This window comes from Suncus etruscus, chromosome 1 (genome assembly GCF_024139225.1).
Source record: "Suncus etruscus isolate mSunEtr1 chromosome 1, mSunEtr1.pri.cur, whole genome shotgun sequence".
NCBI lineage: Eukaryota > Metazoa > Chordata > Mammalia > Eulipotyphla > Soricidae > Suncus > Suncus etruscus.
In genome coordinates, this window is record NC_064848.1 from 32,457,380 (window position 1) to 32,482,685 (window position 25,306).

The following is a 25,306-nucleotide window of genomic DNA, read 5'->3' on the forward strand; positions in this document are numbered from 1 at the left end:
TTAGTAAAAATAATTTCTGTTGTTTTGAGGGGATTTAGACCACTATTGACAGTCTCCAGATTATCAAGGCTCTGTGATCAGGAATCACTCATAGTGGTGCCAGGGATTGAATCAGCAAAGGACACATACAAGGAAAGTGACTTAACCAGCCATACCATCTCTCCCACCCAGTTAGAATAATTTTTATATATATGTTGCCTTTGAGCAAGCACACAAAGTGGCTCCTCCAGCATCCCTTCTCTGATTATTTTTTCCAGTGTCCTCAGTTTCCATTTAGGAATCCATAGTCTGGGAAAGAGATTCCCTTTAGGTCAATGAATGATCTAAATCAACGTCAACCCTCCCAGATTATGATTATTGAGTGTGGACATTTGCATAAGTGGGGATACAGCAGAGGGGAATCTAAGAATAGTTTTAGAAGACTAGAACAAAATCCTTCGGCTCCCAGGACTGAAGAGAAAGATCAAGGAACAGAGCTCATATTTTGCTTGCAAGAGGCCCAGGTTCATTCCCAAACACTCCTTTGTCCTTCATACACTGCTATCAAGAGAGATGCCCAAGCCCAGAGCAGGTCTAGCTCCTGAGCATGGGTGAGTGTGGTCCCAACAACAACAACAAAAGTCATCTTCCCTCCTCTGCAGGCAACTGCATTTGAAGAAAGAAGCAGGGAGAGTCAAAAATGGCAGGGTTTGGGAAACCACACTCAGTATTGTCTGAGATCAAACCAAGTTGGCCACATGCAAGGCAAGAACTCACTCACTGTCTCTCCATCCCAGAAGCCCCTAATTTTATGAAACCACTTAAGGAACTCTGACTACCTGAATACAAAAAGGTGTCAAGTTGTGATGACTAATTTCTGGAGTACTCACCTGGTATCTGAAATGAATGACTGTACAGGGACTGGCCTCCATCCACATCCACCAACTGTCCAGTGATAAAGGAAGCTGCTGGTGAGAGTAGGAAGCACACCAAGGGAGAAATCTGAAACAGAAACACAGGATAAGCAAAGCACACTCTCTCCATTTGGGGCTGCTTTTCAATCTACCAGAAGTCTAGTTTGTTCAATGCCACACCATGCAGCATAGACACCCCATTTTAGGGGAAGCACACCTCCAGATGAATCTATTATGATTTTCCTGAAGCAGTGAGCTGATATTCCCCCAAGAAATATTTTAGCCTGTAGGCCTGTTGGTGGATGTTAATTATACCTCTACGTGGATTACTGGCAATATTTCTGATATTCATGACATGATAGCAATGTTACAATTTCTTTGTTACTATCTGGCACACTCTCTCCCTTGCAAAAAATGCAGGCCAAAATTACAGGCCTCAGTCAATGACTCAGGGAAATTTTCAGCACTAAAATTCTGCAGGGTTTCCCCCATGGCCAGATAAATTTGCATTTCTAAAGCAAAGTGGTTAGTGAAAAAGCAAACTTGCTTCTCTAGTTTCAGCTTCTAGTCGGTAAACAAACAGTTTCTATCTTCCTTGCTAGTTGCTATGAGCTAGTCCCCAAATTATAGCAAAGCAAGTTTTTTCATCCTTTGTCATAAGAACCTCCTTTCTAAACTAGAACACCCCCTTCTCCTTATGTTATTTCCTCCCTTTTAGCTCGGGATTCTTTTCACCTGTATTGGCTAAATTTGAATATGTATATTCTAGGGACTGCTCTCATTGTGTCTCTTCTACTAAGACTCCCCACCTTTTGTCAGCGTGGAAATGCCTTTCATACAAGAGTCTTGTATATATTTATCAACATGGAGGAGTAAAATTGTCTCATGTCTATTGAAGATGTGAGTCCCCATACAATTTATTTTGTGTGGTTTCGCCACCTGTGCAACCCACTCTCCCTGAAGTGGATTCATTGAAATCCCACTGATGGCTGTAGAACAGAAGCCACCTCCAGCAGTTCAGTCCATAATTCTAAGGACTTTTGAATTCTGCTGCAACCCCTCAACATTCAGGTAGGTAATGGATAAGCTCAACAACACAGAAATAATTTTATTTCATTGGGTATAGAAAGGGTCTGCATGTAAAGCCATTTCTCTAAGGGAGATCCTAAACCCAGCCTTAGATTACTTGGGGCTACTTAGTGAAATTGCTGATGTCTAGACTTGACAAACCAAGTTTTAGCTCTGAGTGTGGGTACGCAGCTTTTGTCCTTTTCCCAAGCTTCTAAGAAAGGCTTGACTAGGGCAGCCAGGTAAGGGTAGTAAAGATGATGCAGGTAAAGAATTGCTGGCTCCATGGAGCTGGAGTGATGGTAAAGTGGTAGGGTGTTTGCCTTGCACGTGGCTGACCCAGACGGACCATTGTTTGATCCCCTGGCATCCCATATAGTTCCCTAAGCCAGAAGTGATTTCTAAGCATATAGCCAGGAGTAAGCACTGAGAGTCACCGGATGCGGCCCCAAAACCAAACACCCCCCCTTCAAAAAAAAGAATTGCTGGTTCCAGAAGCAGATCTGCTACACCAAGAAAGTAGATATATTGTGTAAATACAGTAAATTTCTGAAAAAAAAATACATAAAATTGTGGAAGTTAGTTTTAGGACTTAGAAAACATTTTTCTTTTAAAAGTTGCATGGTTTAGGGCAGGAAATAGCATGCAGTACAGCCTTGTAAATGGCCAACCGAGGAAGGACCCAGGTTTGATTCCCGGCATTCCATATGGTCCCCTGAGTCTGCCAAGAGCAATTTCTGAGTGCAGAGCCAGGAGTAACCCCTGAGCACCGCCAGGGTAGCCCAAAAAACAAAACAAAAAAATTTTATGGTTTGGAGCCAGAGATATCAGGTAAAGCCTTACATTGGGCAACCCCGGTTTGATCTCCCACACTCAGTATGGTTTCCTAGTGTCACCAGGAATGATCCCTGAGGACAGAGCAAGGAATAAGCCCTCAGCTGTGCAGGGTGTAGCTCCCCAAAATCTATTTATATTCCTGTGTCAGAGCCAATCTGCTGAAAATGGGCCCACACTGCTGGAGTCCATGGGCCTTACAGGCAAGACTCTGACAAATATCATAATCTTGTTTATTAGAGAAGCCCAGGGGCTTCTGATCTTCTAGTCTGGGAGAAAGATAAAGAGGGAAGGAGAGCTCGGTTTGGAACAGGGTAAGGTCAGATTGAGGGCCAGGTAAAGCAAAACGATACAGCTGAAAGTTGCCAAAGGTCTGTCCAAAATCAGGGAGAAAGCAGTAGTCAGGTAGAAACACATCAATCAATTCACTAGCTCTGTCCCTTCCAAATGCCAATAAATTATCTTCTTCCTCCTCCAACTGTCTCTTCTAACTGCCAACAAACTTCTTCCACTGTCTCTTCCAACCTGGGTAGGGTTTTATAGACTCAGCAGCCAATAGTGATAGTATAGGGGCTGTGTCTTATTTAAAGGGGTGCACTACTTTTATGGCTAGTTTGTGCTAAACTCCTGAATATTTTTTTGTTTTGTTTTGTTTTGTTTTTGGCCACACCCATTTGACGTTCAGGGGTTACTCCTGGCTATGTGCTCAGAAATTGGGGCGTGGGGGGACCATATGGGGTGCCGGGGGATTAAACCGCAGGTCCGTCCTAGGCTAGTGCTTGCAAGGCAAACACCTTACATCTAACACCAACACTCCAGCCCCAACTCCTGAATATTTTTGTTTTTATTATTATGAAAGAAAAATATTTTCTTTTGCTTTCATTGCATTTTAGAACTGATGCAGCTGGCATTTAAGAAAGTAATTGTGTCGGGGCCGGGAAGGTGGCGCTAAAGGTAAGGTATCTGCCTTGCAAGCGCTAGCCTAGGACGGACCGCGGTTCGATCCCCCGGTGTCCCATATGGTCCCCCCAAGCCAGGGGCGATTTCTGAGCGCATAGCCAGGAGTAATCTCTGAGCATCAAACGGATGTGGCCCAAAAACAAAAAAAAAAAAAAGAAAATAATTGTTTTGTTTTGTTTTTGCATACTTCAATCTGGCAACCCTGTGGAAAATACATGTGGTATGTAGTGGTGTTATAATTGCCGACCTGGGTTGGGATCTTGTAGCCAATAAATGACATGGGTCAAAATAATTTAGTAGGAAGATCCAATAAAACAATAGGCATGTGATTCTTAATTCATGCTGCATTAGCTTTTAAATAAAGTCTCAACAGGATATGCAAAGCACAACTGGATATTCCCAGCAGCCAGGAAGAGGAAGGGATTTACTGGCAGTAGAGTCAACACCTCTACCAGTTAAACAAACAACATAAAAAGGGCACCAAATATTTAAAACAGGCAACACAAAAATGACAAAAAATATTATAAAACTCTAGAGTATAAAAAAAGTATTTTGGATCAATATTAGCAATATACATTACCTCCTCCGGAATTCCAATTCGTTTAGCAGGGATATTTTCAAAGTACCCTCCAAATAGGTCAGCTCCCAAATGGCCATAATTGTCAAAAGCAGTCTGGGAATATATTACTCCCTGTTAAAAAATAAAATAGGAGCAGAATAAAGGACAAATAATTCATTAAATTTCAACAGCAAAGATATCAAAGCAATCTATCAACTAATAATAAAAATTAATTTATAGGGGTAATAAAAACAAACATAGAGTGTTACCCCCCACTTAAAGAAAGCACGCACCAGACGTGCTTTTTGCCTTCCTGGTGCAGTGCCTTCCTCCCAAAGAATTATTTGCCAAAAGGCCCGTTCAGAGAAGTCAATCATTTGACCCTTTACGTGGATTATTGGCTGTAATTCCAACATGGCTGTGACATTACATTTTCTCTTTATTTGGTCACTATAGAAATCCGGCCTCAGCTTTCCTACAGACAAAGAAATGTCAGTACCAAAGCCCGCCAAAAGTTCCCTGCTGGTTAGTTTATTTGTGACTCGTATTTCTATTATAAACTGGCCTCAGCAGCTTGTTTTTCTGAGTCTAGTTCTATGATGGTAAACAATTATTTCTGTCCCCCCAAAAATCTATTTTCTGGCAACTAGAAAAACATCATAAATATTTCTATCTCTCTCCTCCTGTTTCCTTGTTAAACCTGTTTTTCTGTTTACCCAAAAACATTTCCACCACCTACCTCCAGCAGGGCTCTTTCTCACCTATAGGATAGTCGTTTTGATATGTAGATTCTAGGCCTGGTCCCCATTGTACTTTCTCTGGAAGATCTCCTACTCTTTGTTTTCCCTGATGGCACCCTGCATTCCAAAGCCTGTGCTTAAATATGTCATCAGCTGAAAAATAAAATTTGTCTCTCGTCCCATGGGATGTGGGTCCCCATACAATGCATTTTGTGTGGTCTCATTTATTTCATTTTCATATTTCATATTTGTCCGCTTCATGTTCCTACTTATTCCCAGTGAGGATTTACGGACCCCACTAAGGTCTTGCTAGCGATGCAGGCCATCCGCAGCAATAGAGCATTTATAGAGCACTTTCTCAATATTGTCAAAGGTTACTCAGCCAGACATGTAAATAGATTAGCTGAATATTCATTTTTGGACTCCTGCTACCTTAATAACCAGTAATGGACAAGTATTTTTCTTCCTGAAACTCTAGAATTTCTGAAAGTATGACCTCTTGAGTATATGGCACTTAACTGGGAGCAAAGGCACAGTGAGATTTATTTCCTCTTTGGGATACACTGTTCTGTTTTAGAAATTAAAGGCTGTGATCAAATGAGACTTAAAACATGCAATATTTTCATGCTATTAACCGAGAACATTTAATTATAATTTTCATTAAGATTCCTTTTTAATTAATATCTTTATGTAAACACCTTGATTACAAACATTATTGTGGTTGGTTTTCACTCATGTAAAGAACACCCCTCTTCACCAATGCAACATTCCCATCACCAGTGTCCCAAGTCTCCCTTCTCCCCACCCCATCCCTGTGTGTACTTTAGACAGGCTTTCTACTTACCTCATTCATTCACATTGTTAGGATAGTTCTCAATGTAGTTATTTCTCTAACTATACTCATCACTCTTTGTAGTGAGCTACATGAAGTGAGATGGAACTTCTAGTCGTCCTCTCTTTTGTCTCTCAAATTATTGCAAGAATGTCTTTCATTTTTCTTAAAACGCATAGATGGGGGAGACTATTCTGCATCTATCTCATTCTCTCTGACTTATTTCACTCAGCATAATAGATTCCATGTACATCCATGTATAGGAAAATTTCATGACTTCATATCTCCTAACAGCTGCATAATACTCCATTGTGTATATGTACCATAGTTTCTTTAGCCATTCATCTATTGAAGGGCATCTTGGTGGTTTCCAGAGTCTGGCTATTGTAAATAGTACAGCAGCAATGAATATAGGTGTAAGGAAGGGATTTTTGTATTGTATTTTTGTGTTCCTCAGTTATATCCCTAGGAGTGGAATAGCTGGATTGTATGGGAGCTCAACTTCCAATTTCTGAAGGACTCTCCATATCGATTTCCATAAAGGTTGGTCTAGGCAGCATTCCCACTAGCAGTAGATAAGAGTTCCTTTCTCTCCACATCCCCGCCAACACTACTTGTTCTCATTCTTTGTGATGTATACCAATCTCTGGGATGTGAGGTGGTACCTCATAGTTGTTTTGATTTGCATCTCCCTGATGATTAGTGATGTGGAGCATTTTTCATGTGCCTTTTGACCATTTGTATTTCTTTTTTGTCAAATTGTCTGTACATTACTTCTCCCCATTTTTTGATGGAATTAGATTCCTTTTTCTTGTAAATTTCTGTCAGTGACTTGTATATTTTGGAAATTAGCCCCTTATCCGACAGGGATTGGGTGAATAGTTTCTCCCACTCAATGAGTGTCTCTTTGTATTCTGGGCACTATTTCTTTGAGGAGCAGAAGCTTCTCATCTTAATATATTCCCATCTGTTAATCTCTGCTTTAACTTGTTAGAAGAGTGCAGTTTCCTCCTTTAAGATGCCTTTACTCTCAATGTCATGGAGTGTTTTACCGACGTGTTGTTCTATATACCTTATGGTATCAGGTCTGATATCAAGGTCTTTAATCCATTTGGACTTTACCTTCATACATGATGTTAGCTGGGGGTCTAAGTTCAATTTTTGCAAGTGGCTAGCCAGTTCTGCCAAAACCACTTGTTAAAGAGACTTTTCTTGCTCCATTTAGGATTTCTTATTCATTTATTAAAAATTAGGTGATTGTATGTCTGGGGAAAATTCTCTGAGTACTCAAGCCTATTCCACTGATCTGAAGGTCTGTCTTTATGCCAATACCATGCTGTTTTGATAACGATTGCTTTGTAATACAGTTTAAAGATGGAGAAAGTTATGTCTCCTATATTCCTTTTCCCAAGGATTACTTTAGCTATTCAAGGATGTTTATTGTTCCAAATGAATTTCAAAAGTGTTTGATTGATTTCGTTGAAGAATGTCATGGGTATCTTTAGAGGGGCTGCATTAAACCTATATAATGTTTTGGGGAATATTGCCATTTTAATTATGTTAATCCTGTCAATCCATGAGTAGGATATGTGTTTCCATTTCCGTGTGTCCTCTCATATTTCTTGAAGCAGGGTTTTATAGTTTTCTTTGAATAGGACCTTCACATCTTTGATCAAATTGACTCCAAGATATTTGAGTTTGTGTGACACTAATGTAAATGGGGTTGTTTTCTTTTTCTTTTTTGGGTTTTTGGGTCAGACCTGGCAGCGCTCAAGGGTTTCTCCTGACTCTACACTCAGAAATCGCTCCTGGCAGGCTTGGGGGACCATATGGGATGCCAGGATTCAAACCACAGTCCTTCTACATGCAAGGCAAACACCTTACCTCCATGCTATTTTTCCCGCCCCGGGTTGTTATTTTAATGTCCATTACTTCCCTATCATTATTGGTGTCTAAAAAGGCCATTGATTTTTGTGTTTAATTTTGTAGCCTGCCACATTGCTAGATGAATCTATTGTTTCTAGAAGCTTTTTGGTAGAGTCTTTAGGATTTTCTAAGTAGAGTATCATGTCATCTGTAAACAGCAAGAGCTTGACTTCTTCCTTTCCTATCTGGATTCCCTTGATATCTTTTTCTTGCCTAATCGCTATAGCGAGTACTTCCAGTACTATGTTGAAGAGAAGTGGTGAGAGCAGACAGCCTTGTCATGTACTAGAATTTAGAGGAAAGGCTTTTAGTTTTTCTCCATTGAGGATAATATTTGCCATAGGCTTATGGTAGATGGCCTTGAGAAAGGTTCCTTTCATTCCCATTTTGCTGAGAGTTTTGATCAAGAATGGCTGTTGGACCTTATCAAATGCTTTCTCTGCATCTATTGATATGATCATGTGATTTTTATTTTTCTTGTTGATGTTGTGTATTATGTTGATAGATTTACGGATGTTAAACCATCCTTGCATTCCTGGGATGAAACCTACTTGATTGTAGTGAATGATCTTCTCGATGAAGCATTGGATCCTATTTGCCAGGATTTTGTTGAGGAATTTTGCATCTGTGTTCATCAGGGATATTGGTCTGTAATTTTCTTTTTTGGCAGCATCTCAGTCTGGTTTTGGTATCGAGGTGATGTTGGCTTTATTAGAGCTGTTTGGAAGTGTTCCCGTTTTTTCAATTTCAGGAGGGTCTGGCTAGTATTGGTAGTAGTTCCTCTTAAAAGGTTTGAAAGAATTCATTAGTAAATCCATCTCGGCCTGGGCTTTTCTTTTGGGGCAGACATTTGATTACCCTTGTAATTTCCTCAATAGTGATGGGGGTGCTTAGATATGCTACATCCTCCTTACTCAACCGTGGAAGGTCATAAGAGTCCAAGAATTTATTCATTTCTTCCAGGTTCTCATGTTTAGTGGCATAGTTTCTCAAAGTAATCTCTGATTACCCTTTGAATCTCTGCAATATCTATAGTTATCTCCCCCTTTTCATTTTTTTGTTTTGTTTTGTTTTTTTGGGCCACACCATTTGATGCTCAGGGATTACTCCTGGCTAAGCACAGAGAAATTGCCCCTGGCTTGGGGGGACCATATGGGACGCCAGGGGATCAAACCGCTTGGCTAGCACTTGCAAGGCAGACACCTTACCTCTAGTGCCACCTCGCTGGTCTCCCCCTTTTCATTTCTAATATGGGTTTCGCTCTCTTTCTTTGTGAGTTTTGACAATGGCCTATCATCTTGTTTATTTTTTCAAAAAACCAACTTCTGGTTTGGTTGATCTTTCAGATTGTTTTTTGGGTTTCCACTTCATTGGTTTCTGCTCTCAGCTTTGTTATTTCCTTCTGTCTCCCTATTTTTGGTTCCTTGTTGATCATTTTCTAATTTTATAAGCTGCATCATTAAGCTGTTCAGGTATGCCCCTTCTTCTTTCCTGATGTGTGCTTGCAAAGCTATAAATTTTCCTCTCAGAACAACTTTTGCTGTGTTCCATAGGTTCTGATAGTTTGTGTCTTCATTGTCATTTGTTTCTAGGAAAGTTTTGATTTCCTCTTTGATTTCATCTCGGACCCACTGGTAGCAAGGTGTTTAATTTCCAGTTGTTAAGTAATTCTTCTGTGTTTGTTTGTAGTTCACATCTAATTTCAGAGCCTCGTGGTCAGCAAAGGTAGCCTGCAAAATTTCTATTCTCTTGATTTTATGGAGATATGTTTTATGTGCCAGCATGTGGTCTATCCTGGAGAATGACCCATGCACATTGGAGAAGAATGTATTTACAGGTTTCTGGAAGTGGAGTGTCATATATATATATATATATATATATATATATATATATATATATATATATATATATATATATATATATATATATATATATATACTAGGCCTCTTTCTTCCATTTCTCTTTTCAGGGCTAGTATATTTTTTTAATTTTTTATTTTTAATTATGAGAAAAAAGATGCAAAGAAAGAGGACAAGGTAAAGTTACAGTGGAAGGACAATCACCCATAACATAATTCTCAGAAGAAGTCCCCTTGCTGATATCTTAACTTTGAACTTTCAGCCAAAGAATATTAAGATAAATAAAACAAAATCCATGTACAATTACTTTGTCCCTCAAGTCCCCAGATTATAACACATCATAATATTTCTTAACAGCACACAAGGCAATCTAAAGCCATAAAACTTACGTAACTCCTTAAAGCTTAGAGGCATAGTATTTTTTACATTTTTATGTATATGCATATTAGCTTAAGTTAACTTCAAATTTTAAGTGGGTTTTTCTTTAAGGATTAGAGTCAAAGGAGCACAGTAAAAATGGTGTTAGAGTGGCAATTGTTGTTTGCATAGGCCCACCAAAATATGAGGGGCATGGAAAGGAATAACCTTGGCCTAAATACAAAGAGACCCTACCCCTGAAATTTCCTGGCATAAGACCAACTCTAAGCTCAGGCAAATTAGATTGTCCAATCCAAGACATTGTCATTAGTGCCAACACACTTTTCACACAGTCTCTGTTGTTGGTATCATGTTTCTGTATTAAAGATCCTGGAATCTGCATATCCTACATTGAAGTCAGGATGTGGAGCGCCCTCTTGTTTCACCTCACTATTAAAGGACAATGCAGGAAGCCCTGTCCTGTAAGCAAGTCGTTGTTGCTGTTAAGTCTTCTCAGTGTTAAGAGAAATCTCTTTTGAGCAGGTCAATGCCTGAGCGGTGGTAGGGTCTTCCATGGTAGAGGATTGCTTCCAGGTGATGTTATAGACAAAACTGGATGTTTCATGGATGGCTTCCCTGGTTCAGGGGTGAATGGAAAATGTCCTTTCTTCTGAGGTCTGTGCCAGGTCATTATGTCAATGTTCAGGGTGTAAGGTCCCTTTGCACTACAAGATTTGTGTATTCCAATCTCTATTAGATAGGATCTTATTTGTATGTATAGTATTTTCCCATTTTAATGTGCCTATGCAAAAGGAGCAATGCCACGTGGCGTTATTGGTGCATATGGGGGCCATAAGAACAAGTCCAACAATCCCCATGACATGGTTCAATCATAAGCATTAAACTGGGGGACTCTTTCACCAAAATTCCTTGTTGAACAGCTCATAAAGAGAAGATAAAAAGTGGTTAGATTTGTCACTGTATAAGAGAATATTTAGTAAGATTTATAGTTGTCAGAGAAAAAACACAAAATATTCTAAAGAAATATGTGTCCATTTTATGTCTTTTGAAACAGTTTGGGGTTGTTACACACAATGCACAGCTTTGGTCTGTGATTAGGATTGTGCAATACTGAAGTTAAAAAGAGTAATGTGGGTTAGTGATGTTTGGGGCGGGGTGAGAGAGTTAAGGAGTAAAATAGAGCTATGTAGGGGTGTGGGAAAGGGCAGAATACAAAATGAACATTCTGGATATGCAAAACATAACATAGAGATAAGGAATACTCTTAATACATGCAGTGCGCACGGGTTGCTAGCCCCTGCCGATTTTCCATATGCAGATGGTCAGATATCGTTAGTGACAAACTTAGCGCAACCGAGCAAATCTCAGCACACCTCAAGTTAGGACCAACCATTTCTGGCCGCCTGGGCTGCCACCCCAGAAGGCCTGGAGGCCGGGGGCAGAAGAGGGGAAGGCTGGGAGCCTATCAAGGCTCCCAGTGCACCCAAGTTAGAGAGAAGGCCTTCCACGTGGGATCTCCCCTAACCTCATGCCGGCTAGAGCTAGCCTCCAGCTCAAGAGAGGATCGAGAGAGAGTCGGAAGCCAGGATCTGCCTGCCCTACACATTGTACCCTTCTCACCCTAGAGCTGAGAGAAGGGCGGGGAAAGAAGCTTGGGACCGCATCCAGGAGGGACCCCCGACACCCACCTTGTCTGGCTGCCTGGGCTGCCACCCTAGAAGGCCTGGAGGCCGGGGGCAGAAGAGGGGAAGGCTGGGGGCCTATCAAGGTTCTAAGCGCACCTGTTAGAGAGAAGGCCTTCCACATGGGGTCTCCCCCAACCCCATGCCTAGAGGCTAGAGCTAGCCTCCAGCTCAAGAGAGGATCCAGAGAGAGCCGGAAGCCAGGATCTGCCCGCCCTACACCCTGTGCCCTTCCCACCCTAGAGCTGAGGGAAGGGCGGGGAAAGCTTGGGACCCCATCCAGGAGGGACCTAGGGCTAGTATATTTTTGTTGGGTTTCAGTCTGGTTGATCTATCAAGTGTTGACAGAGCCATGTGGAGTTCTCCCACAATTATTGTGTTATTATTGAAGTCTTCTTTCAAATTTGTCAATAATTGTATTAGATAATTTGCTGGTCTCTCATTGGGTGCATATATGTTTAGTGTGATTTCTTCCTGTTGCACATATCCTTTAGATAGTACGAAGTGTCCATCATTGTCCCTTACAAGTTTTCTGAGTCTAAAGTCGGTGTCATCAGATATTAATATGGCAACCCCAGTTTTTTAAGGGTGTTGTTTGCTTGGATGATTTTCCTTCAGCCTTTAATTTTGAGTATATGCTTGTTCTGACTATTCAGGTGTGTTTCTGGAAGGCAGCAGAAGGTTGAGTGGGTTCATTTTTTGATCCATTTCACCGCTCTGTGTCTCTTAATTGGTGCATTTTGTCCATTGACATTGAGGGAGATGATTGTCACAGGATTTAATGTTATCTTTGTGTATAAGTTTGGTGTGTTTGTTGGTCTCTCTTGTATTCTTTGTGGGGGTGGTCACACCCAGCATCGCTTAGGGGCTACTCCTGGCTCTACACTCAGAAATCACCCCCGGCAAGCTTGGGGGACCAAATGGGATGCAGAGATTCAAACCACCATCCTTCTGCATGGAAATCAAACACCTTACCACTGTGCTATCTCTCTGGCCCCTGGTCTCTCTTGTCTTAAAGCAGACCTTTTTTTGCCTTTAAGGCTGGTTTTGCATCTGTGAAGTTTTTCATTGTTGCTTATCCTTAAAGATATGTATCCTTCCTTCAAACCTCAATGTGAGTCAAGCTGGGTGCAGTATTCTAGGTGGAGCCTCCATTTCATTCAGTCTTTTCACAATACCCCACAAATGTCTTCTGGCCTTGAGAGTTTCTTGTGACATATCTGCTGTAAATCTGAAGGATGCTCCTTTGAATGTAATTTCCCTTTTTTATTTTGCTGCTTTCAGTATTTTATCTCTAGCTGTAGGATTTGTCATTGTGACTAGGATGTGTCTTGGGGTGATGTTGGTTCTCTTTTAGCTGGTACTCATTGGGTATGCAGGATTTGATTGCATGCAGTCTTTAGCTCTGGGAGTTTCTCTGTGATGATGTCTTTGACTGTTGATTCTTCCTGTGGATCCCCTTCCTGGGCCTCTGGGACTCCAATGATTCTTATGTTGTTTCTGTTGAGTTTATCAAAGACTTCTATTTTCATCTGTTCACATTCTTGGAGTACTTTTTCTATTGTATGATCATTTGCCTTAACGTTCTTTTCTAGTCTCTTCTAATGTATGGAGTTGTTCTGTATTTGATCTTCCAGTTCACTGATTCTGTCCTCGGCTATTGTTACCCTGCTGGAAAGGCTGTATATTGAGTTTTTCAGTTGAGCTACCATGTTTTTAAGATCTGTTATTTCATTTTTGAGGTTTTTGATATCTGTTTTTGTGTTCTGGTCAGCTAGAGCTATTTTTTCTTTGATTTCCATGAGGATCCTCCATATTTTTATTCTAAACTCCTTATCTGAGAGGTTAATTAGATGGTCTGTATTTTTGTGTCATCAGAGCTATCAATCTTCATTCTCTGTGCATGGTGTTTGCCTGCAAGGTTTCCCCATTGTCACACTCGTAGTGTGATTTTTTTCTGCATGTTATGGTGGGGTTCATTGGTTAGAAAGAGTGCATGGCTGCAAAGCGAAGCAGAATGGCTGTGCTTTTCTGGAGTCTTAGGAGAGCAATTTTTCTGGGCCCTTCTCAGTCCATTCAGGAGAGGTTCAGGATATACGACAGTCGAAAAACATGCACAGGCAACACTCAGTCTCTCCCTGTTGGTAATCACTCAGCAAGGGCAGATTCCTCTGTCCTGATGTCACAGACAGAGGACCTGCCTTTCTGCTAGTTACTTCTATAGCCAGTTTTCACTCTGGCACTCATGTTCCTTGGCTTTCTGGCCCAATCAACTCTAGAAAAGCAATTTTTCTGGGCCCTTCTTGGCCCGCTCAGGAGAAGTTCAGGACACAGAATAGTAGAAAAACACTCACAGCAACAGTCACAGTCTTTTCCAGTTGGTAATCACTCAGCAGAGGCAGATTCCTCTGGCCTGATGTCACAGAGGACATGCCTTTTCATTAAGAATCCTTAATAGGGGGCCAGATAGACAGCATGGAGGTAAGGCATTTGCCTTGCATGCAGAGGGACTGTGGTTTGAATTTTGGTATCCCATGTGGTCCCCCAAGCCTGCCAGGAGCGATTTCTAAGCATAGAGCCAGGAGTAACCCCTGAGTGCTGCCAGTGTGACCAAAATCAAAACAACAAAAAAAAGAAGAACCCCTGAGCATCACTGGGTGTGGTCCCAAAACAAAACATAACAAAACAAAAAACAACCAAAAAAATTCTTAATAGGACTTTTGGAACATGGATAAAACTAGAGTTAACTTACTTCATGCAGAGTGCAGTAAGTCAGAAGGAGAGGGACAGATGTAGAATGACTTCTGTCACTTGTGTAATGTAAAGAAATATCACCAGGGAATAACAAATGGTCAAGAGACACAAAACGTGAGAGTTAAAGTCCGTGGAGCTACACTGACTCTAATGGTGGAGATGGTATTGGAATACTGTGTGCGTAAATTATCATTAACAGTATTATAAATCACAGTGCTTCAGTAAAAATAAATTATTTTAAAGAATTATTTTTTTCATTAGTTTTAAGGGAATATATTAAGCCAGGAAAATTACTCAGAACTAAAAACCTGGGCTAGGACCGTTTGTCATTAGCTCAGAATTACAATAGAGCTTATGGGAAGAAGAAATAGGAGGAGTCAAAGTTGCCAGCCCATGGACATGGTGCCTGAAAACACATTGCCCAGAATCCTTTATTTTATTTTATTTTATTTTATTTTATTTTATTTGGTTTTGGGGTCACACTTGGCAGTGCTCAGAGGCTACTCTATGCTCAGAAATTGCTCCTGGCAGGCTTGGGGGACCATATGGGATGCCAGAATTTGAACCCTGACCTTCTGCACACAAGGCTATCACCCCACCTCCATGCTATCTCTCAATCCCCAGAACTCCCTTCTTGAGGCATGTATTTTTATACTTTCACAGTTGAATGCTGGGATGTGTTCTGGGGTTCTCACTGCCTTTGGAGAAGTTTGTGCTGTCTCTGATCATTACTTTCTTTTTGTTTCCCTTTCATCTGTCCTTCATCAGAATTTCTACATAAAATCTGTTTTTACTTTTAAAAAAGAAAAAATATGGAAGAATCTGGTAGTACTGATCACACCAATATATTTGAACAACACGCTGTTTTTTTTGTTTTGTTTTGTTTTTCTAGAAGACATTGGATCTAATTTTTGCTGAATGTGGTATTTCACTTAATGTCTTTCTTGGAGTACCTAACCAATATGAAATTACCAAGCAAGCTTTAGCTATATATTAAATTATGTATATAAAATAGGGACAAGATATAACTATATTGGAATTTAAACATACTATGATTTCCACTATAATAGTAAATATATCTCAGATACATTTTCTCAACTTCTAGTTAACTGAGTTTAACCTTTACTTCAGGTAAAGGTCTGAGATTTTTACCTTAAGTTTTTATCTCCCAATAAAGTATTTATGATAAATAAGAAATAACAGTAATCTGGATGAATAATTATTTAAAGTAGTGGTTCAAAATCTTTGCCATACAGTTCAATTTTCTTTGTGGGTTTTCCAAAGACAGATGCCTAGATTTCATAGTTGGAATAAAGATATACATCACTATTTTAAAACATTTCACATACAATTTTCATATACAAACAAAATTTAGAATCATTGGTCTGATTTAACCTTCTTGACAATGTTGTTGTATATCAAATAGTACAATCAGAAGCACATAATTAATCAAGAGCTTTCCTATAAAATGATTACTTACAGGGGCAACACAGTTGATCCTCACTCCACTGCTAGCCCATTCGATAGCTAAGGATTTCGTGAGGTTGTAAACACCTTCTCTTGCAGCTCCAGAGTGACTTGTAAGACAAAAGAGATGCATTACAACCCCCTCAGTGAAATACATTTCTCAGTGACTAAATTGATGAGTGTGTTAATCATCTGTCAGACACCAACAGGAACTTATTCTGAACATAGATGTGTGTCTTTCCAAGTCTGCTGACCTACTGGAAAAGAAACAGATTTTCTAATATTAAAAGCACAGCTACCTGACAGTCAAACAAATATGCTGTGAATTGGTCCATTGAAGATTCCCTTTAAATCCCATTAGGATGCGAGGAATAACCTGTAGAGCTTTTTATTATGGAAAAAATAAATGAAAAACTGTGATAGTCACAAGTTAGTTGCTTTTTTTTGTTTGTTTGTTTTGTTTTGTTTTGTTTTTGGGCCACACCCGGTAACACTCAGGGGTTACTCCTGGCTATGTGCTCAGAAGTTGCTCCTGGCTTGGGGGACCATATGGGACACCGGGGAATCAAACCACGGTCCGTCCAAGGCTAGTGCAGGCAAGGCAGGCACCTTACCTTTAGCGCCACCGCCCGGCCCCCAAGTTACTTGCTTTTTAAATCTATTTTAGATAACCAGGGATGTGAAATCAATTTTACGTCTATGATTCTGATCTAAAGGCTTTCTAGACATAGCAAAATTTAAATAAATGTTAAGAAATGTATAGAAAATGTATAGAAATCTATACACAGGTTAAAAATCTGAAGATATACATACAGTGTCCCATGCAAAAGAGATAAACAATGGCTTAGAGGTTTCTGTTTACTATGTCCTCAAAACCTAAAAGATATTTGTGGTCTGATACTGCATAAAAGTATCTAAGCCAGTGGTCTCAAACTCAATTTACCTGGGGCCGCAGTAGGCAAAGTTGGGGTGAGGCAGGACCGCATAAGGGATTTCACAAAAAAAAAAATCCTTGAACGTCATTATTAACAGTTTTAATTATTTCTTCTGAACATGAATAGAACATTGAGTGAAGATCATGAACAGTTCTTCTGAACGTGGCATCTTTTGCCTACGCCTTGCTGCCAGAGACTTGACACCGCTTCTTCTCACAAATCTGAACCACATTTGGCTTTATAGAGGAAGCAGTTGAGACCCTCAGTATGGCTTGAAGATGACCATCATTAACTAATGTGGAGAATAACTTTTCACAGAAATATGTGCTCCCAAAAAGGCACATGGTGTGCTTGAACATTTGGGAAAGCTCAGGAAAGCTGGGGGGCAATTCTCTCAAAAATTGCCCATGCATGTCTGCTTTTCCACTAATCTCCCTGAACTTGGCTTTGAGATCAGAGTTGCATTGCAGGTCAATGAGCTCCATTTGAAGCACAGGAGGGGCATCTTGCACATCAAAGGAAAAGGGGTCCACAAAAATTTGGAAAGTGGCTCTGTGCTTTTTGAAGTCTGCAAATCTGTGACCAAATTCCTTCTCTAGCTTAAAAATAGCATCAACGGGGCGGGCGGTGGCGCTAAAGGTAAGGTGCCTGCCTTGCCTGCGCTAACCTTGGACGGACCGCGGTTCGATCCCCCGGTGTCCCATATGGTCCCCCAAGCCAGGAGCAACTTCTGAGCACATAGCCAGGAGTAACCCCTGAGCGTTACTGGGTGTGGCCCAAAAACCAAAAAAAAAAAAAAAATAGCATCAACATGTTTCTCACCACTGAATGGTATGCCTGCATCTACAAGTTCCTTGCATGCTGGGAAATGGCAAAGGTTTGTCTAAGAGAGCTGGGATTTCTGTAACACAAGTTTTGTGGAGAATGCTCTCATGTTGTCATAGGCAGCACTGATAAGCTGCCCCGAGCCTTGTAATGTCTTGTTTAGTACATTCAGCTTATGTGTGATGTCAACAAGAAAAGCTAAGTCCATGAGCCATTTGTGATCACTCAACTCAGAAACAGCATTCCCATCCTTCTCCATGAAGGGTTTCACTTCTCTCAATTCAAAAAATCTTTTCAGGACATTTCCCCTGCTGAGCCAAAGTACCTGAGTGAAATAGAGCACATCTCCATATTCTGACTCCATTTCCTCTAAAAAATCATGGAACCTCCTGTGCTTTAAGCCCCTGGATCTGATTTGGTTGATGCATTTCACAACAACAGACATCACATTGTCACATGGCAGGCATTTACTGCAAAGGGCCTGCTGATAGATAATGCAGTGAAGAGCAATGGCCTTCTCTACACCCTCCTCTTCAAGTTTTTTTTTAACAAGTGCCACCAGTACATGTTTCCTCCCTGTCATCAATGGCACTCCATCGGTTATTATTCCAACAAACCTCTTCCATGGCAAACCTGCATTCTCAATGGCATCACACAAATGCTGAAATATCTCATTAGTGGTGGTCTGGCCATGTATTGGAATTATTGTGAGCAGCTCCTCTGTCAATTCAAAATTGCAATCAACACCATGGACATAAATTGTGAGCTGCACAGTGTCTGTTATATCTGTGCCCTTGTCAAGAGCAACTGAGTATGCATCAAAACATTTGGCTTTTTCACGCTCTGCCACAGTGTTGGCAGAAAGGCTGATTTTGCTACACTGACCTTTCTTTTCTGGACAGATATTACTTGCAGCCTATAACATGTATTTTTTAACAAACTCTCCTTCTGTGAATGGTTTCCCTGCCTGAGCAATTGTCTCACTTACCATGTAACTAGCTTCGACTGATGCAACATTCTCTTTGGTTGCTTTCTTGAAGAAATCTTGTTGCCTCATTAGACATTCTTTAAGACTGGCAACCCGCTTGGCTCTCTCCTTTCCTTGATATTTTGCACATTCCTCAGCATGTTTAGTTGAATAATGGCATTTCAAGTTGGATTCCTTGTGCAGTGCAACTTTCTCTGAGCAAATAAGACATGTGGGGATGCCCCTGTGCTCAACAAAGAATTACTGCAGCTCCCAGTTTTCCTGAAATTGTCTGTGCTCGTCATCAATCTTTCTCTTCATTGCAGGCTTTGATGAAGTCATAATGACAAAATCTAATTCTGTAATAAACTCTCTTCCTTAGGCCTCCGATAATGAAAGGGACAGCGGGCAGGAGCAGCGGAAATGACATCTGCGCTAGGCGCAAAGTATTTGCGATTATTCGCTTACTGAATATTTGCAATAAAAATTGCATTAGTAAGAAAAAATTGCAAAAAATCACATTAAACATTTGCATACCCCGAACGGAACTGCTTGGGGTATGTGAATGTTTAATGCGATTTTTTTCTTACTAATGCAATTCTTATTGCGATTATTTGGTAAGTGAATAATCGTGAATATTGCGATATTTGAAGGCCGGCCACAGGCCACAAAATGTTGTACGGAGGGCTGCAAACGGCCCGCGGGCCGCGAGTTTGAGACCCGTGATCTAAGCCTTTGCTGTAGGCGGCTTCTGTCCTACAGCCATCAGTGAGGTTTCGGTGAATCCACCTTAGGGATAGTGGGTTGCACGGGCAGTGAAATATGAAATAAATGAAACCACACACAGAGTATGTGGGGTCAACAGGTCTTCTGGCAGGAGTGTGACAAATTTAATCTTTAGGCAAGGGCTTTTATGGGGGTAAAACCAGCCATAGGTGTTGAGAAGAATAATTATAATCACAAAGCAAAGTACAACAGTAACAATACCTAAGCTATGGGTGTGACCATAAAAATGCTAAGCTACGAAGAAGGTTGCAACTCAAGGCAACTCTTTGCAAGCTTACTTCAAATGCAAAATCAGGATAAGGAGGAAGTAGGAATTATCTAGAAACTTGATGTTCACTGGGCTGGACTCTATTGTTTTAGAGGTCATGTAAAGGAAGGAACCAAATCCCCTAAATTGTGGTTTCTTTTTTTTTTTTTTTTTTTTTTTTGGTTTTTGGTTTTTGGGCCACACCCGGTAACGCTCAGGGGTTACTCCTGGCTATGTGCTCAGAAGTTGCTCCTGGCTTGGGGGACCATATGGGACACCAGGGGATCGAACCGCGGTCCGTCCAAGGCTAGTGCAGGCAAGGCAGGCACCTTACCTTTAGCGCCACCGCCCGGCCCCCCTAAATTGTTGTTTCTAAGGAGAGTCAATAGCCCAGGATCTGCATTCACCCTTGATACCCAGAGACTGTAGCTGCAAGGTTATGTTTGAAAAAGAGAAAAAAATATTGTCTTTGCTTTTAGGTGCTAAATATTATCCAGAAAAGGGTTCTCATAGTAATCTTTGGTGCTGGAATTTCTGAGCCAAATTATTTGATAGAGGCCACAATTTTGCCTGAGATTTACAAAGGAGAGATAGCCAAATAATTATAGAAAATGTAATGCCAAGCATCTCTTCAGAAATTCTTCATTCATTCATGCACGGGAAAAAATGGTCCACAGCAGGTCTTTGGAGGAACCCCATGGGGGTTATTTCAGTTCTCCCACCAGGAAAATCTGAGGATACATCTGGTGGGCTGAGCTCCCCTAAAAGTTTAAGTATGCCATGGCAAGCCTTCTGTCACCATCCAGGATAAATTGCCCCCTGGAGCAAGACTTCCTTGGCTATGATTCTTTTTGGCCATTTTAATGAGAAGCCCCACATCAATCTTTGTTATGGTGGCCAATTTATGCATCAAATGCAACTTAAGTGGCTTAAAATTTGTGCAATTATAACTAATAATGTGAATGCTCTCAGTCACTACTTCATTTCCTTAAAGTAATTTATTAATAAAAGGTGTAATAATGTATAATTCTCAGTTATATATATATTACCGTATTTTCTGGCGTATAAGACGACCCCCTAATTTTGCAGTTAAAACATAGGTTTAGGCCTATATTTGCTGTATCAGACAGAACGTTCCTGTGCTGCATGTGTTCCTGTGCTCATGTACCACAGTGAGCCAATCACAACAAGCAAAGGTTCAAAGGTTATACTGTAATAGACTTCCTCTCTGACTCTGGCCAATCTGAGCAGGCGTTTTACAGTGTAGATTTGGGTACAGAACATTGTCTAATTTACATGCATAAAAAGCGTGCTTGGATTGGCTGAGTTAGAGAGGCGGTCCGAGCAGCCTTGCAGTGACTGGTGCAGGATCGAGTTGGAAAATTTGTTTTGTGGCAATATTCAGACAATTTTCGTTTAGCAGCATATTCGGCATATAAGACGACCCCGATTTTCGTTGACTTTTTTTTGTTTCAAAAGTCATCTTATACACTGGAAAATATGGTATATATTATATATAAAAATAAATATATTATAATTATTATAAGTTCTTTGCTAGGGCACTAACAAATGTTTTCTGTACTCCTATGATTTGTACTCCTTACACTGTGTTTCTTTCACTTTGAAGATTATTTTGAGGAGTCAGAGCAATGGTACAGTGGATAGGTATTTGCCTTGTATGTGGGCCAACCTGGATTCATTCTCCACAGTCCAATGGTCTCCCAAGCACTTCCTGGGGTTGTTCCTGATTACAAAGCCAGTAGCAACCACTGAGCATTTCTAGGTGTAACCCAACACCCCCAAAATTATTAATATTATTATTATTATCATTTTGAAATTTAAGCATTTTGTGCTTGCTTTAGCAGCACAACTACCAAAATTGGAATAATACAGAGATTAGTTAGCATGGCCCTTGCATAAAGATAACAAGCAAATTTGTGAGGAATTCATATTTTTATAAGAAAAATATGTATAACTAAAAATTAGACTTATTCATGGTGCCATGGTTATAGTACAGTGGGGAGAACATTTTGCTTGCATTCAGCTGACAAAGGTCATTCCACATGATCTTCTGAGCACTGCTTGTAGTAATCTTGAGTACAAAGCCAGGAATAACCTTTGAACTTTGCCAAGTGTGACCCAAAACCAAGCGAATTAAAAAATAAAAAATTAGACTTGTTTTATGATAGGGAAGATATATTTACTACAATAATATTCATATCCAGAATAAAATTTAATGCAATGTTTCAGATGCCATAGTCAAAAGCTTACCTATATAAACAAGAATAAATATTATATTACATTTTATCAATTGATTTGAGTTTCTATAATTATGTATACAGGTTAAAATCATGAAAGAATCAATCATTACAAATTGGCTTTTATAAGGGCCAGAGAGATAGCACAGCGGTGTTTGCCTTGCAAGCAGCCGATCCAGGACCTAAGGTGGTTGGTTCAAATCCCGTGTCCCATATGGTCCCATGTGCCTGCCAGGAGCTATCTCTGAGCAGATAGGCAGGAGTAACCCCTGAGCACCGCCGGGTGTGGCCCAAAAAACAAACAAACAAACAAATTGGCTTTTATTGTCTTATTTTATGATTATTCCGTTTACTGTTTCTTTACATTTTGTTGGAGCAATCACTAGTACATAAATTTTTATTTGCCACCCAGGGGGGCAGGCTGAGGTATAGGAGGGAACCTGGGGATACTAGCAGAGGGGAGGACACAAAGGTAGTGGGATTGGTGTTGGAGCACTGTACGTCCAAAACAACTGTCTTGTAAATAACTTTGTTAATCATGTCATCTTAATAAAAATAAATTTAACCCAGAAAAAAATTCAATAATTGCATTGCTTGGCCCAATAAGTCATTCTTTTCTAACCCTGAGTACTAGATCATTATATAAGCACACCAATCTTTATTCATTCATCCAACTATGAACATTTGGGCAATTAACTACCACTCCATGAGTGATGTGAGTTGACTTTTGGCTTATTTCTTACTTTGTAATATTCACAATTAACCCAAAGTACAGGAGGCCAGTCTAAACTCCCTTAGCTCACTGTAATAGAAACTTGACTAGTCATAAATGGTATCAAGAAGAAAATTATCAGGACTCCATAAAAAATGTTTAAAGACAGCAATACAGCTTAAACACACACAAAAGATACCTATTAATATTGAAATAAATAGATGGTCCACTGAATACCATTTCTTGCCCATCATAGTTACCCCAAATTTGATAGTATATAATACATACTATACAGATATAATGCCTATATACCTGTATAAGGTAAAAGGTATTCTTATACAAAATGAGAGAGTGCAAAGGAGAAAAAAATAGAAAATAACTAAAGTTGGGGCCAAAGAGATAGCACAGTGGCGTTTGCCTTGCAAACAGCTGATCCAGGACCTAATGAGGTTGGATCGAATCCCGGTGTCCCATATGGTCCCCCGTGCCTGCCAGGAGCGAGTTTTGAGTGGAGAGCCAGGAGTAGCCCCTGAGCACTGCCGGGTGTGGCCCAAAAACCAAAATCCAAAAAAAGAAAAAAAAGAAAAAGAAAAAAGAAAATAACTAAAGTTATTTATGAATCCTTCACCTACAAATGCATCATTCACCATGTATTCTGAAATATGCCTCCATAAATAGGAAGCACATAAATAGGAAGTACAATGTTATTCAGTACCAAATGTGCATATATGGAGCTGGAGTGATAGCACAGCAACAAGGCATTTGCCTTGCAAGCTGCCGACTTGGGTTGGATCCCCCGCATCCCATATGGTCCCCACCCTGCCAGCAAAATCAATATTTTTAACCAAAATTTTATTTTTTGCTGAGGTTTGAGTCACATTCAGTGGTACTCAGGGATTATTTCTGGCTCAGTGTTGGAGGTTACAACTATCATTACACTTAGGAACTGGTGGTGCTTGGGACCAAATCCAGGTCTTCTACAAGTAAAGAATGTACTCAGTCCATTGAGTTGTCCCTCCAAACCTAAAACCGGTTTTTAATAGCTACACTTGTAATTTTCTAGCAAACTGATCTTTCAATAGTTTTATTCTAATGGTCTTTTACATTAGGACAAAACAATCTACTGAGCTAAGAAGCTAAATTACATCATTGTCTTCCTTTCTTTAAATAAAATTCATTTTCCATTCTATTAAAATAAAAAAAAATTTTTCCCTGTGTAGCTCTGGAAAGCCTATTTAATCACCCCCAGACCTGAACTGTGAAAATTTATCAAAATTAGAATTAAAGATTATAGAAAAATATATAAAATTTAATTTTTGAATTATATTTTAGTTGTTCTGCCTACACTCAAATATGTATATTCACAGTATTCAAACCTAAACATATGTTAGTTTCATTTCTATACTGTAACAAAAGAGACTGATGGAAAAAGATGACTCATTAGTAACACTTGTATGTGAAGTATAGCATAAAATACAGAGCTAGTCAGCATAATTTGAATTGCAGAAAGACAAGAAAGCTTTTTAGCATAAGTGCATGCCATACAATATTCAGAACATACTACAATTCAATATTATAAGTGTCCTATTTCCATTTTGTTGTTATATATCTAGTAATCCTAATATGAACGGGAATATCTCAGAAGTACCAAAGTTCAATAAATAAAATGCTAGGCACTGCTATTCCAGCACATTAAAGGGATTGACTATCTTGAATTAAAGGTTTTTTTTTTATTCCATTAAAAATAAAGACATAGAAAAAAAGTGTGAAAATGCTTACACAGCTCCTGGAAATCCATTTTTAGTAAGGACAATGATGTTGACAATAGACCCTCCATGTTTCTTCATCCAGGATTTGTAAACTGCAGATACAAACAAAGAGCAATGCTATTAGTGCCTAATCTTTTTTCCAGCCTCAGTTCCAGCATGCTGCTATTCACGAACTTTTCCATTAACAATTTTTTTTGAGGAGGGGCCTTTTAAGTGGTGAGGGCAGCAGGGAGTGGCTTGGTATTCTGGAGAAACTAGGCTGAAGAGATGGTGATGCTCAGGCCTATGATGCAGTGGAGGAGGGAAACCACCATCAGCACCTCCCTGGCAGTGTTTGGTTCACACTCTGAGATACTCAGGGCCAATTAGTGTTAGAGATCCAACCAGCCTTGAATATATCCTAATCTCAGCAATATTTTTTCTTTTTATAATACTTGATTAGAATCCCATATATTCCATAAAATTTAATACTACATTTACACTTTAATTTTCGTTAAATAAAGGGTCCTGTAGTCGTCATTAATCCAGTTCTAGAATATTTCCATCACCCTAGGATTTCCTTTAGAGCAATCCTTCCTTATAAAATCCATCTATATTCTGTTTCCAGAGATTTGCCTTTTCTGAAGATTTCACACAAATGTAATGACATAAAATGTGTTTTTTAATGCTTGACATTTCACTTAGGGTGATATTTGTGAGGAATATATATATATACACACACACACACACATGTATTGTAACATGAATCAGTATTTACTTTGTATTATAGATAAGCATGCTACTGCATGAATATGCCATAGTTCAGGGGTCCTCAAAGTTTTAAACAAGGGGCCAGTTCACTGTACCTCAGACTAC

General features: G+C 39.8%; 1 protein-coding gene and 1 non-coding gene across 2 annotated transcripts in view; one reads left to right on the top strand and one right to left on the bottom strand.

Annotated features, from left to right (window-relative positions):
* LOC126004001 (peroxisomal trans-2-enoyl-CoA reductase-like) overlaps positions 1-25,306 on the bottom strand; it is a 39,790-nt gene that overhangs the window by 2,438 nt on the left and 12,046 nt on the right. Inside the window, exons 4-7 of the mRNA XM_049770378.1 lie at positions 24,462-24,543; positions 15,966-16,062; positions 4,336-4,446; positions 870-981 (exon numbers count right to left, since the gene is read on the bottom strand). Coding sequence (XP_049626335.1) covers positions 870-981; positions 4,336-4,446; positions 15,966-16,062; positions 24,462-24,543 — 402 coding nt within the window. The remainder of the gene's footprint in view (positions 1-869; positions 982-4,335; positions 4,447-15,965; positions 16,063-24,461; positions 24,544-25,306) is intronic.
* On the top strand, positions 21,562-21,669 carry LOC126029126 (U6 spliceosomal RNA). Its single transcript, XR_007502783.1, has one exon. It is a non-coding gene; the product is annotated as a U6 spliceosomal RNA (small nuclear RNA).